Below are 13,515 nucleotides of genomic sequence, written 5' to 3'. Positions count from 1 at the left end.
ATTTCTTCCACTATCTTGTAGTCTCTTTGAGGGCAGATTTAATAATTATTGTATTTTTCTACCTTATAAATGGAGTCAGCTAACTATGGCCTGGAGACCAAATTGGTCTGTTATCTGTTTTTATAAATAAATTTTTATTGGAATATCACCTGGTATAAATATTCACTCATTCATTAATTCTCTCTGGCTGCTTTTGTACTAGAGTGAGAGAGTTGAGTAGTTGTGATAGAGACCATATGGCCTCAAAGCCTCAAATATTTATTATCTGATCCTTTGCAGAAATTTTGTTGACCTCTGTTCTACAGCATTTTGAACAATACCACCCATATAAAATATCCACTAAATACTTGAGTAAATATGTGAATTAGTATTTGGCAGATATATACCATGTAATGAGAACATGTGTCTCAACTTCTTTCTGTGATTTTTTCCTCCCTTCTTGGATATTATAAGGTGATGTTTAAATCTCAGGAGTAAGTTCTAGAATACTGTATCCCTGGGTGATACCATGATGCTAAATATCTCTTGGGGGATTAAGAACTTACTAGTTTGAAATGTGTAATTTTAGGGAATGGCTTAGTTGTAACCATGAGAAGTTACTGAGGATTTGTCCGTGTTTTCTGCAGCGTCTGGTTCTGAGCCCATGTACTGGTCAAGCTTCATGACCAGCAGTATGCAACTGGCAAAAGAATGTCTTAGCCAGAAACTAACAGATGAACAAGGAGAAGGATCTCAGCCTTTTGAAGGACTTGAAAAATTTGCTGAAACCATCGAAACAGGTTTGGCATTGTTGAGTATTTTAAAAAATTTTAGATTGTATTTAATAATTTAGTACCTAGATTTAGTAAGCATTGTGTAAGAAAAACTCATTGGAGTAGTTTTTTAAAAAAATTGCTATTCTTACTTCAGAACTTTAGAATTGAAGTTATTTAAAAAATTATACAGTATTTGGACTTCCCTGGTGTCACAGTGGATGGAAACCCACCTGCCAATGCAGGGGACATGGGTTCAATCCCTGGTCCAGGAAGATTCCACATGCTGCAGAACAACTAGGCTGTTGTACCACAGCTGCTGGGCCTGCGTGCTGCAACTGCTGAAGCCCACGCTCTGCCGTGACGAGCAGCCCCGTCATGCCCCACCTAGAGAAAGTCTGAGCCCAGCACTGAAGACCCAGCACCACCAAAATCAAACAAATAAGTAATTTAAAAAATTACACAGTATTCAGTTTAATTTCATGTTCTTTTTTTACCCTAGTATCTCCTTTGTTTATTTTATTATGCTTGCATAATGAAGGGATTAGGGACTTCCCTGGTGGCTCAGAGGTTAAAGTGTCTGCCTGGAATGAGGGAGACCCGGGTTCTATCCCTGGGTCGGGAAGATCCCCTGGAGAAGGAAATGGCAACCCACTCCAGTACTCTTGCCTGGAGAATCCCATGGAAGGAGCAGCCTGGTAGGCTACAGTCCATGGGGTCGCAAAGAGTCGGACACGACTGAGCGACTTCACTTTAATGAAGGGATTAGAATTCAACAGGTGGTGTTAGTCATTGACCCAGGCTGAGATGTAACACACTGTATGTTCTCAGCCCACAAAATATTTGTTACAAGACTCAAAATTTGGGGCTTTTTTTTAAGGTACGAAATTCAACGTTTATTTTGTAAGTTCTTATTAAACTAATTTAGTATTTATTTGGTTTATTCTAGTACTAAGAAGAGTAAAAGTCACTTTTATAGACACTGTCTTGAGAATTGAACATGTGCCAGAAAATTCCAAAACTGGAACTGCACTTGAAATTCGAATAGAAAGGTAAGACTTCTTATATCTGAAAACAAATTACCCTGTTCTTTTCTTTATAAATAATAAGGTGTGACTCATCAGATTCAAGGTACAACTCCCAGAGTCCACCCAAACCCATTGTCCACTGAGTTGGTGATGCCATCCAGCCATCTCATCCTCTGTCGTCCCCCTTTCCTCCTGCCCTCAATCTTTCCCAGCATCAGGGTCTTTTCAAATGAGTTAGCTCTTCACATCAGGTGGCCAAAGTATTAAGAGTTTCAGCTTCAGCATCAGTCCTTCCAAAGAACACCCAGGACTGATCTCCTTTAGGATGGACTGGTTGGATCTCCTTGCAGTCCAAGGGACCCTTCAAGAGTCTTCTCCAACACCACGGTTCACAAGCATCAATTCTTCGGCACTCAGCTTTCTTTATAGTCCAACTCTCACATCCATACATGACCACTGGAAAAACTATCGCCTTGACTAGATGGACCTTTGTTGATAAAGTAATGTCTCTGCCTTTTAATATACTGTTAGGAGATTAGATGTGATTATATTCAGTTAATATATTACATTATTTCTGAGTACAGTGCTGTTCTCCAAGTTGTGTTCCAATCCAGTTATTAAAAACAAAGTACCAGTTGGGGTATAATTACATATAATACTATTTGAATATTTGAATTCACAAAGTAATGCTCATTTAGCTGATATCAAGTCAAAATAATGACTATTTGAGTGATACTAAATTTAAGGTACCCTGCTGGAGTATTTCAGGTTTTTCATATGAACAATGTACTATTTAGATGGGTCTCATTAATGTGAAAGGATTTTTGTGTTGCTTTCTTTGATCTATTTGCTGCTTTAGGCTAAGACTACTGTTTTCTTGGAGGATTCTGTAAGGGTATTTTAAGGTCAGTATGTACAGTAGAGATTACTTAAAGAGATATAAATACATCACTTTTAGTTTTCACTGTATGCCCACCTGCAACTCCTATAAATAGACCTAAAACAGGGGTTGATTTACATACACACTGCAGAGTGTTGTTTTGAGGTTATGACTCTTCACATGAACTGCCAGCAGAGATGAGCAGAGTGAAGTATGTACACTGAGTACCAAAGACACTTTGTGGATATGTTGGGAGCCTTTACTGAGTTTTAAACAGATGTGTTTCGATTTCTTTCTTTGACAAAACATACCTATTAGTGAATCAGTTACTGTTAACAGATATTTGAAATTAAGTTGCATTACCTTAAATGTCCATCTAGTCAAGGCTATGGTTTTTCCTGTGGTCATGTACGGAGCCTAGAGTTGGACTGTGAAGAAAGCTGAGAGCCAAAGAATTGATGTTTTTGAACTGTGGTGTTGGAGAAGACTCTTGAGAGTCCCTTGGACTGCAAGGAGGTCCAACCAGTTCATTCTAAAGGAGATCAGTCCTGGGTATTCTTCGGAAGGAATGATGCTAAAGCTGAAACTCCAATACTTTGGCCACCTCATGTGAAGAGTTGACTCATTGGAAAAGACTCTGATGCTGGGAGGGATTTGGGGGCAGGAGGAAAAAGGGACAACAGAGGATGAGATGGCTGAATGGCATCACCGACTCAATGGTTGTGAGTCTGAATGAACTCCGGGAGTTGGTGATGGACAGGGAGGTCTGGTGAGCTGTGATTCATGGGGTTGCAAAGAGTCGGACACGACTGAGCAACTGAACTGAACTGAACCTTAAAATGGTGTATTTAAAAAGTATCTAAAATCTTCTGCAATTAGAACAGTGTTACTTTGGAAACAGTGACAGATTTTATTTTCTTGGGCTCCAAAATCACTGGATGGTGACTGCAGCCCCGAAATTAAAAGACACTTGCTCCTTGGAAGAAAAGCCATGACAAACTTGCTGCTGCTAAGTCGGTTCAGTCGTGTCCGACTCTGTGCGACCCCGTAGACGGCAGCCCACCAGGCTCCCCCGTCCCTGGGATTCTCCAGGCAAGAACACTGGAGTGGGTTGCCATCTCCTTCTCCAATGCATGAAAGTGAAAAGTGAAAGTGAAGTCACTCAGTTGTGTCCGACTCTTAGCAACCCCATGGACTGCAGCCTACCAGGCTCCTCCGTCCATGGGATTTTCCAGGCAAGAGTACTGGAGTGGGGTACCATTGCCTTCTCCGGTGACAAACCTAGATAGCATGTTAAAAAACAGAGACATCACTTTGCTGACAAAGGTCCATCTAGTCAAAGCTATGGTTTTTCCAGTAGTCATGTACGGATGTGAGAGTTGGATCATAAAGAAGGCTGAGCACTAAAGAATTGATGCTTTCAAGTTGTGGTGCTGGAGAAGACTCTTGAGAGTCCCTTGGACAGCACGGTGATCAAGCCAGTCAATTGTAAAGGAAATTGGTCCTGAATATTCTTTGGAAGGACTGATGCTGAAGCTCTAGTACTTTGATACCTGATGCAAACAGCCAACTCATTTGAAAAGACCCTGATGCTGGGAAAGATTGAGGGCAAGTGGAGAAGCGGATGACAGAGGATGAGCTGGTTGAATGTTACCACCGACTCAGTGGAGATGAGTTTGAACAAACTCTGGGAGATGGTGAAAGACAGGGAAGCCTGGCATGCCGCAGGCCACACAGCATGTGCTACACAAAGAATCAGACACTGCTTAGCTACTGAATGACAATGACAACAGTTTTATTTAAGCTGAAAATGAGTGGTGAGGACTCATTGAATAGTTACAGAAATTCAAGCAATGACACATCAGACTCGTGTTTAGAGTCAAGTGCTGTCTCAGTGTTTCAAGAGATGTTTGTGAGGGAGCACAGGAATTATTTTCCTTGGAGCTAACTTTAGGAAGTTATTCATTTTTTCCCCCAAATTTAGGAGCCTCAAAATATTACCTTCTTGGGGTTAATTTAATGTTCATGAAAATATTTACGAGAGTAAAGCATGATAATGCTGACACATGTGATAGGTATATTCTAAGAAGAGCTAACACTTGAAAAATTTCTTTAATTTCAGCAGCTGTGTGTATTTCTTATGATTGCAAATAGGTATTCCTAAGAGTTTCATTAAAATGCTCTTTTTGTTTTTAACTTTCAGAACCATGTACTGTGATGAAACTGCTGACGAGTCCTCAGGAATTAATGTACATCAACCCACAGCTTTTGCTCACAAGTTACTTCAGCTCTCTGGAGTGTCTCTCTTCTGGGATGAGTTTTCTGCATCTGCAAAATCCTCCCCAGTGTGTTCAACTGCGCCAGTGGTAAGGAAAACAAATCAGAGAAGCCAGAAAGTGAAGGCACAGATTTTCAGAAGGTTTACTTGAGGACTATTAAAATTTTCTAGGATGTGTGATGTGTTCTGATGGGTTTCCTTGTGATCTTAACACAAATATTCAGTAATGGGGACATATATTTCAGATTTAAAAATACATTTGTAAAAAAAAAATAATTTGTAAAAAAAAATACATTTGTAATTAATGCCATTTCTACCAGAAATACATTTGCTGTGTATTAATTTAATAGAGAAACATTGGATTTTATGTCTTCGGGAGAAATGGCATATTAACATCTAATATCTTTTTTATAATAAAAACAGGCAAGTAAGCAATGTTCACATTTACCTTCCATGATGCATGTATTGTTGAAAATGTTATGTTACAAGTCATATTTTGTCAGAATTTTACAATTAAGGAAAAAGAACTATGTTCATCCCTTCTCAGATTGGAGAGCCCTTTCATAAATCAGTCACTTCATAATTTGTCTTTTAGTTTATTTCACAAATAGTATTTTCTTAATTATTGGATATATATTAAATTTTCTTATGTAATTTGAACAGATGCTGTGCTTTTTTTCCTAAAGTACTTTTCCATAATTTGCCTTTATTAAGGTACTGTGCTATGTTTTATACTGTTCTACAATACTGGTTTATCCATTGTCACAATACAGTTTTCATGTAAATACTGTGTTCTTAAATTAACAATCGTGTTTTACATCTCAGTTTACTTAAACTGAAGTATTTGAAGGAATTACATTTTTTCTTCTTGCGTTACTATAGGAAACAGAGCCAAAGCTGTCACCTAGCTGGAATCCAAAAATTGTTTATGAGCCTCACCCACAACTAACAAGGAATTTGCCAGAAGTAGCACCTTCTGACCCAGTGCAGATAGGAGGGCTCAATGGTAGGCTGGAGTTGAGTCTCACATTGAAACAGAATGAAGTACTTCCTGGAGCTAAGGTCAGTAGTTGTTTTATTTTCTGTAGATAAAAACAAAGTAAACCTGGAGGCGTTCTTGATGCTGTGACCCTCTGATTGGTTCACATAGATTGTCCTGTGACCAGGTTACCCACTGCCTTGGAGTCAGCATTTTTACCCGCAGCTGGTGCCTCTGTCTGCACATCTTGGAGTTCACCTGAGGCCCACCTTTGCCCACCTGCTGCAGCTCAGGGTTTGAAACTGTCTCCTGCGCTCAACTTTCCCCCACTTTCAAAAATGTTCTTTAGTTCAGATAACTAGGAGTTTCTTAAAGAATCTTTTTCATCATGAAATTAAAATGTTAAAAGAAGGAGAAATTGAGAAAGCGTGTTAGCTGAAAGTGAAAGTTAGTTGCTCAGTCATGTCCAACTCTTTGCAACCCCATGAACTATAGCTGCCAGGCTCCTCTGTCCATGGAATTCTCCAGGGAAAAGTACTGGAGTGGGTTACCATTTCCTTCACCAGGGTATCTTCCTGACCCAGGGATCGAATTTGAGTCTTCTGCATTACAGGCAGATTTGTTACCATCTGAGCCACCAGGGAAGCCCCCATGTTAGCTGAAGGAGATGTTTAACTATGTGTATATAAAACTATCCACCTATGTGTTTGAACAGAATGCCCATGTTTATAGTTGTATAATATTTATGAAGAGAGATGAGTTTTTTCCATAATGTTGCATAGCTTGTAGAAGTCACTGTAAAGACAACTGTACCTCTTTCTTAAGAAGCAATACTGAATAGTTTGGAGAGTCAGGAAACTTGCATTTTTTTAGTTAGTTAATTATTTGTCTTTCAGGTTATTAATTTCAGGTTCTTAAACCTAATTTACCATATAATCTATGTAAAATGCAGTTTAGGAAAATATCAGGATTTATTCATTTGTATTTTCACAGATATAACTAGCTCTAGACATTTGACTGACTACTGTATGGCAGAGCCCATGCAGGTTGTTGGGACAGACATAGAAATGAAAGGAATGCAGTCTTTGTCTTAATAAAAGATAGTGTAAGAGGCATAGACACGGCTGTGGGAATGTGTAAGAGGGAACCACTCTATACATGTGAAAACACACAAAAAGGTTTTCAGAAGATTGAAGGATCCCCAGAAATCTTTCTCTGGAATGGAGCACCTGATTAGAGTCGGAGGGGGAGGAAGGTGCAGATTGAAATGTTAATGTTCCTGTTACTATGATTGGTTTCCTTTTTTTTTTTTTTTTTTTTGGCCACATCACGTGGCTTGTGGGATTTTAGTTCCCTGACCAAGAATTGCGCCCTGGTCCACAGCAGGGATTGAGCCTGGGTCCACAGCAGTAAAAGCCCACATCTTAACCGCAACCACCGGGGAAATTCCCTGATGTTGTTCTTACTGATTATTCCTCCTCCTCTTTGATTTCTGTTCTACAGTTGAGTTCAGTTCAGTGGCTCAGTCATGTCCGACTCTCTACGACCCCATGGACTGCAGTGTGCCAGGCTTCCCTGTACATCACCAACTCCCGGAGTTTACTCAAACTCATGTCCATTGGATTGGTGATGCCATCCAACCGTCTCATCCCTCTGTTGTCCCCTTCTCCTCCCATCTTCAATCTTTCCCAGCATCAGGGTCTTTTCAAATGAGTCAGTTCTTTGTATCAGGTGGCCAAAGTATTAAGAGTTTCAGCTTCAGCATCAGTCCTTCCAAAGAATATTCAGGATTGATTTCCTTTAGGATGAACTGGCTGGATCTTCTTGCTGTCCAAGGGACTCTCAAGAGTCTTCAACACCACAGTTCAAAAAGATCAATTCTTCTTCGCTCAGCTTTCTTTATAGTCCAACTCTCACATCCATACATGACTACTGGAAAAACCATAGCTTTGACTATACGGACCTTTGCTGGCAAAATAATGTCTCTGCTTTTTAATATGCTGTCTAGGTTGGTCATAACTTTTCTTCCAAGGAGCAAGTGTCTTTTAATTTCATGGCTGTTCTACCTCAGGTGGTATGAAACCCTTTCACAGGTCTTAAGCCTCTTCACAGAGTAAAAGGATGGAATGGTTAATGGAGCAGAGAGCCACGGGTATGTGTACACATTACAGGAATCCTTATTGTGCCAAGATCCTTGGGAAACTGAATACATCCGTGCCTCTGTAGATTGCATTTTCTAATCCTTTAAGAAGGAAGAACCATAGCAATACCTTCTTGGGCTCTGTTTTGGTCAATTATTGCTGCTGCTACTGCGTCGCTTCAGTCGTGTCCGACTCTGTGCGACCCCATGGACTGCAGCCCACCAGGCTCCCCCGTCCCTGGGATTCTCCAGGCAAGAACACTGGAGTGGGTTGCCATTAGTCCTCAACATTTGTATTTTTGATTTTTGTGCATATCCAAACTTTTTGCATGTTGTGAACTGATTTATGTAAGTGCCTTTTAGGTATTACTTTTGAACATCTGTGTATTAGGTAACAGATGAACCTTGGAACTATTGCATTGCTGTTAGCCAGGGTTTAATATTTGGAGATACTCTTCTTGCCTATATGGTAATTTTTTTGTAGCAACTGGGATATTTGAGTACATTTTGTTCTTAATGAAAATGAGTGCTAAACAGAAAAATTAAAATTCTGAATAGCAGCATCCAGAAACAGACCTCCTGAACTTAATACAGTGTGAACAAAGATGGCATTAATTAGGGGCCTCAAGTTTCAGATCTTTAGTCTCTTTCTTTGCACTTAAGTCTTTAAACTATGGGATCAAAATGTTATGAGAGATTTCATGTTACTTTTTCAGTTCTCGGAGACTATTCACCACTCAAATAGTGTGTAAGTTTGATGTTTCACGTATTTAGTTTTATCAGATGTCTTCAGGAATACATTATATATGAAAATAGGGGACTGCCTCAATTGAATTTAGAGACATTTTGTTTTAATTGCTGTGTTACACTGAGTTTGAAATTTGAAGCCTGACATGCTGTAGTCCATTGGGTCACAAAGAGTCGGACACGACTGAGTGACTGAACAACAACAAATTTTCGTTGTTAAAATGTTTTATATTTCCAGAGGAAAGTTACATATACTTTTTTCTTTGTATGCCAAACTAAGAATGACTAATAATGACATATTTCTATGACAATTAGAAGTGAAACTCTTAATCATGTGTTCTAAATGCAGATTAGAGACTATGTTTTCAATGCTAAGAAATTAAAAATCAATTTTTAAGCTCAGCATATAATCACAAAGAGATTTCCCCACTGTCCCCAGCCATAACTCCTTGCTGATTCAAGGACTGGGAAGTCAGCAGTCAGTAAGGATCCCTGTAAAACCAGTACTTTGTGGGTCAGCCTAGGTTAAAATCCTGGCCCTGAATCTGTTATATGGCCTTGTGTGAATCACTTAATCTTTGTGAACCTGTTTTCTCATTTGTAAAAGAGGAACGCTACTAAGAATTAGAGGAAATAAAAACATCTAACACAGTGTCCCAATACTCAAAAAAAGGTGATAATAATTATTATTGGAGAATGTGTTGCTTTATGAGTTATACCATAGAAATTTCTCAAAGTCACTATCTAATTTATTTTTTGTTCTTAGAATCAGAAATTTGTTTTTCTCCTGTAAAATGGCATAAAGATCATAGGAGTCAGTATTAACATTAGGACTAAGAAGAGACGAATGAAAAGTAAGGCAGGGATATTTAGCTTTTTAGAATGTGACTTAGGGAATAGAGTGATTGTTTTTGTCAGAGTGTATGCTGAGGAAGTCAAGAGTGAGAGTGGGATTGGGCTTTTATTTCTAGAAGGAAAAATGGACCAAGAGGTGGAAAAGGGAAGGGAATTCCACATGAGCATCCCCTGCTGTGGCTTCATGTCAGTGGAGAGGTTTCATGGGCATTTGGAAGGGCACACTGTTGATAGAAAAGATCCTTGCTGTTCTGGATAGGAGTGTGATTGATCCATGGGCAAATTTAGGAAGGCTACCTTTGTTTGTCCTTGGTTTGAATCAAGCTTTAAAGATTGTGATTTGAGTCTTTTGAAACCATAATGGGAATGAATACTCGATTGCTGCTATCTTAATTTTCTTGGAGACTGTGTCTTAAGGCTTCCTCAAACACCTTAAATACTCAGAAAACTCAAGAGACACAAAGAGTGACATTGGTCTTTCCAACATGGAATTTCTCAGGAGGATTTTCTCCTTAAAATAAAAGTTGATGACCTTATATGTCTTTTCATTTGGTTGTGTGAATTAGTAGAGAGAATCTGAAGTGAAGGAATCCAAGGCTAACTAATTAGAATTCCCCTCGGTGTTCTGAAATATACTGGCATTTATGGTAATGAGTTTATAAAGAGTGTTCATTCTGAGTAGTTTCCTTTCTTTCTTTTTTTGAAGTTGGATATTGATGGACAGATAGACTCTATACATCTATTCCTGTCACCCAGGCAGGTGCACTTGCTTTTGGACATGTTAGCAGCTATTGCTGGACCAGGCAAGTATAACTGTTGTTATTTCTAGTTCTTTAAAAAATTTTAGTTAAAATATATAGCATAGAAATGGGAAATTATATTATTGTATAGGAATGTATGAACTTAAAGATGTATTGTGAATTAGAATCCTCAGTAGTTAAATTTGATTCTTTCAAATTACATTATGATGCAATAGATTAGCATTCAGACTGACTTACTTCCTTGGTGGGAGGTAGTACTTCATGCAACTGAGAAAGTATAATTGTTAAACTCAGTAAATAGCACACACTTAAAAAAACTTTAATGACATATATATTTAATAATAGATAAGATCTTGTGATTCCTAGCTAGCTGCTTAGAGCTATTGACTAGATCTCTGATTAACATTAAATACTGGTGGTTCTGCACTGACTGTGGTACTAAGTTGCCATTGGCATTGGATAAGTGGGTTGGGAGGGAATGCTTAATTAAGTCCAAATTTAATTACTCTTGCTTTTCTTTTGTATACACGTAGAAAATTCAAGCAAAATTGGATTAGCTAATAAAGATAGAAAAAATCGACCTATGCAGCAAGAAGATGAATATCGAATTCAAATGGAATTGAACCGATATTATTTGAGGAAAGATTCCCTCTCTGCCGGCGTGTCCTCAGAGCAAAGCTTTTATGAGACAGAAACGGCTCGTACACCTTCTAGCCGGGGTAAGCAACTCAAAAAGTTGACTCTAGATTGATACATTATCATCATAGAGCAAAGTACATTTAACTGTGGCTGCCATAAATGGAGTTTAGTAATGAAAAAACCAACAGTCTACACTTTAAGAAGGTTTAAATTTATAAGTTGATCGAACCACAGCTTGACAGTGACTGGCACACAAGTGATGCAGTTTCCTTTTTTGATTGTGTAGTCTTGTTTTGTAAAACATGATTTATTCTAAGGAAAGTCAATTAAAAATGTGGGTTTACGCAAAAGATAAAATGGGAATAATTGTTCATTTTATCAAATTATGTGCTTACATAATGATTTACAGTAGATTCCTTTAAACAGAAACCTTTGTCCATTAATCTTTCTGTCAATTATATGTAAATAAACAACAACATAATCTTTACCTAGTTTACTTTGCATTTATAGGTGTGTCTTAATGTGTAAGCACTAATACAAATCAATTTAAATAATAAGAATCAATTTCAATATGGAATGTTGACCTAAGTAAAAAATTAAAATCTATTCAAGAAATTTTGGCCATAACAAACTTCATTTGCCTGAAGGTAAAACAATTTGCAGGAAGAAGTAAAACATAAATAGAATTCTAAATAAAATATTCAGCTCTTTTTTTTTTCCAAGAAATAGCTGTATCCATGACACCAGAGATTAAAAGATACTATTTGAAAATCATATGACACTTAATGACATTACATTATACCATATGAAGCAGCATATCATATGTTTTTTTAAAAAGTTCACCAATGGGCTAGCTTAACCTTTTGTTAATCTATATTCAGCTGAGTTTTTCTATGACATTAATATCTTGAATGCAAAGAAATGACCCCATTGGAAGTAACATAAAATTTAGAACATCACTATATCTCAGATAATCTGAGGGAACAATATAACATTAATATATATGAAGATCTTATTTAAAGATGTGAATTGGTGGAATTATAATAAAACTGACAAAGTTTAATTCTCTCTAGAAGAAGAAGTTTTCTTCTCCATGGCTGATATGGACATGTCGCACAGTCTCTCTTCTCTTCCACCCCTTGGGGAACCCCCAAATATGGACCTTGAGTTATCATTAACTAGTACATATACAAACACCCCAGCAGGATCTCCATTAAGTACTACTGTGGTAAAGTATTTAATTTTTTGTTCTGTTCTTTAACAAGTTATTTCTAAAATTTTACACCTTATTCATATGCTTAAAAAAATTATACTATAGCTTCAGCCAACATGGGGAGACTTCCTTGATCATCATAAAGAACAGCCAGTAAGAGGATCAGCATTACCCTCCAACCTAGTTCACCCAGCATCTTTACAAAAGACTGGTACGTAAAAAAAAAAGAAAGACATTTGTTGATAGTTTCCAATGGAATCTGAAAATAATTATTAAAAAAATATGCCATTCTACTGATTCTTTTCTCTTTCTTCATAAATATTTTTTTGGCGTAGATCTTTTAACAAAGTCTAGCAAGAAAATGAGGCACTGTTGAACAATTCACTATGAAATGTTTTAGAACAGTTGCCTATTTATTGTATTAAATAATTTAGTAAAAAGTACACCCTAAGTTTCATATTATTATTATAATTTAGGAGTCTCAATCAACTGGTCTAATTTTTGTTTCTCTGTTTACACATCCCTTAAAAGAGAACCTCAGGTTTCCTTTCTGCAAATTTTAATTGAAATAGACACAGGATTAAAGGAAAATTTGATGAGCAGCTTCTAGTTAATCTCTCACTTATTCCAGTACAGTTTTGTTAATTCAAAAGCTTTGTTTGTATTGTAGCAGGGTTTTTTTTGTACTTCACATATCAAGGATCTCGCATATCAAATGTAGAAAGATTACAGTTTATTATGTTCCTTTTTTAATATCACTGAAACTATTGTGTGATCATATGTTTTGAAGACTAAAATCTCAAGTTTTAAAACTAACACATTTGATATAATGGATTGTTTAAGTGTTGACTTTTCTGAATATAATTTTAACACATGTATTTCAGCTCTTCCCTCTAGGTCTGTTTCAGTGGATGAATCCAGGCCTGAACTTATTTTTAGAGTAGCTGTGGGAACGTTTTCAGTCTCTGTGCTTCACATTGATCCTTTATCTCCACCTGAATCATCACTGAATGTTAATCCATTGACACCAATGGCGATAGCTTTCTTTACTTGTATAGAAAAAATTGATCCAGCACAATTTTCAACAGAAGATTTTAAGTCTTTTCGAGCAGTATTTGCAGAAGCTTGCTCACATGATCACCTTAGGTAAACTCTTACATTTGTTAATAATTCTTGAAAAAGAACCAGATGTGAATTTTTTCATTTATCTATTGACCTCTCTCCATTTGTTTTCCTAATTCAC

General features: G+C 37.4%; 1 protein-coding gene across 2 annotated transcripts in view; it reads left to right on the top strand.

Moving 5' to 3' along the window:
* Positions 1 to 13,515, top strand: part of ATG2B (autophagy related 2B) — a 73,686-nt gene that overhangs the window by 11,519 nt on the left and 48,652 nt on the right. For both annotated transcript variants that reach the window (XM_069559398.1, XM_069559397.1), the window contains exons 3-11: positions 627 to 779; positions 1,702 to 1,804; positions 4,864 to 5,026; positions 5,821 to 6,000; positions 10,366 to 10,462; positions 10,954 to 11,139; positions 12,133 to 12,287; positions 12,378 to 12,483; positions 13,157 to 13,418. In XM_069559398.1, the coding sequence (XP_069415499.1) occupies positions 627 to 779; positions 1,702 to 1,804; positions 4,864 to 5,026; positions 5,821 to 6,000; positions 10,366 to 10,462; positions 10,954 to 11,139; positions 12,133 to 12,287; positions 12,378 to 12,483; positions 13,157 to 13,418 (1,405 nt within the window). The remainder of the gene's footprint in view (positions 1 to 626; positions 780 to 1,701; positions 1,805 to 4,863; positions 5,027 to 5,820; positions 6,001 to 10,365; positions 10,463 to 10,953; positions 11,140 to 12,132; positions 12,288 to 12,377; positions 12,484 to 13,156; positions 13,419 to 13,515) is intronic.

The sequence above is a fragment of the Ovis canadensis genome, chromosome 18, assembly GCF_042477335.2.
Source record: "Ovis canadensis isolate MfBH-ARS-UI-01 breed Bighorn chromosome 18, ARS-UI_OviCan_v2, whole genome shotgun sequence".
Classification (NCBI taxonomy): Eukaryota; Metazoa; Chordata; class Mammalia; order Artiodactyla; family Bovidae; genus Ovis; species Ovis canadensis.
Note: the sequence above shows the minus strand (reverse complement) of the source record. Positions and strands in the feature narration are given on the sequence as shown.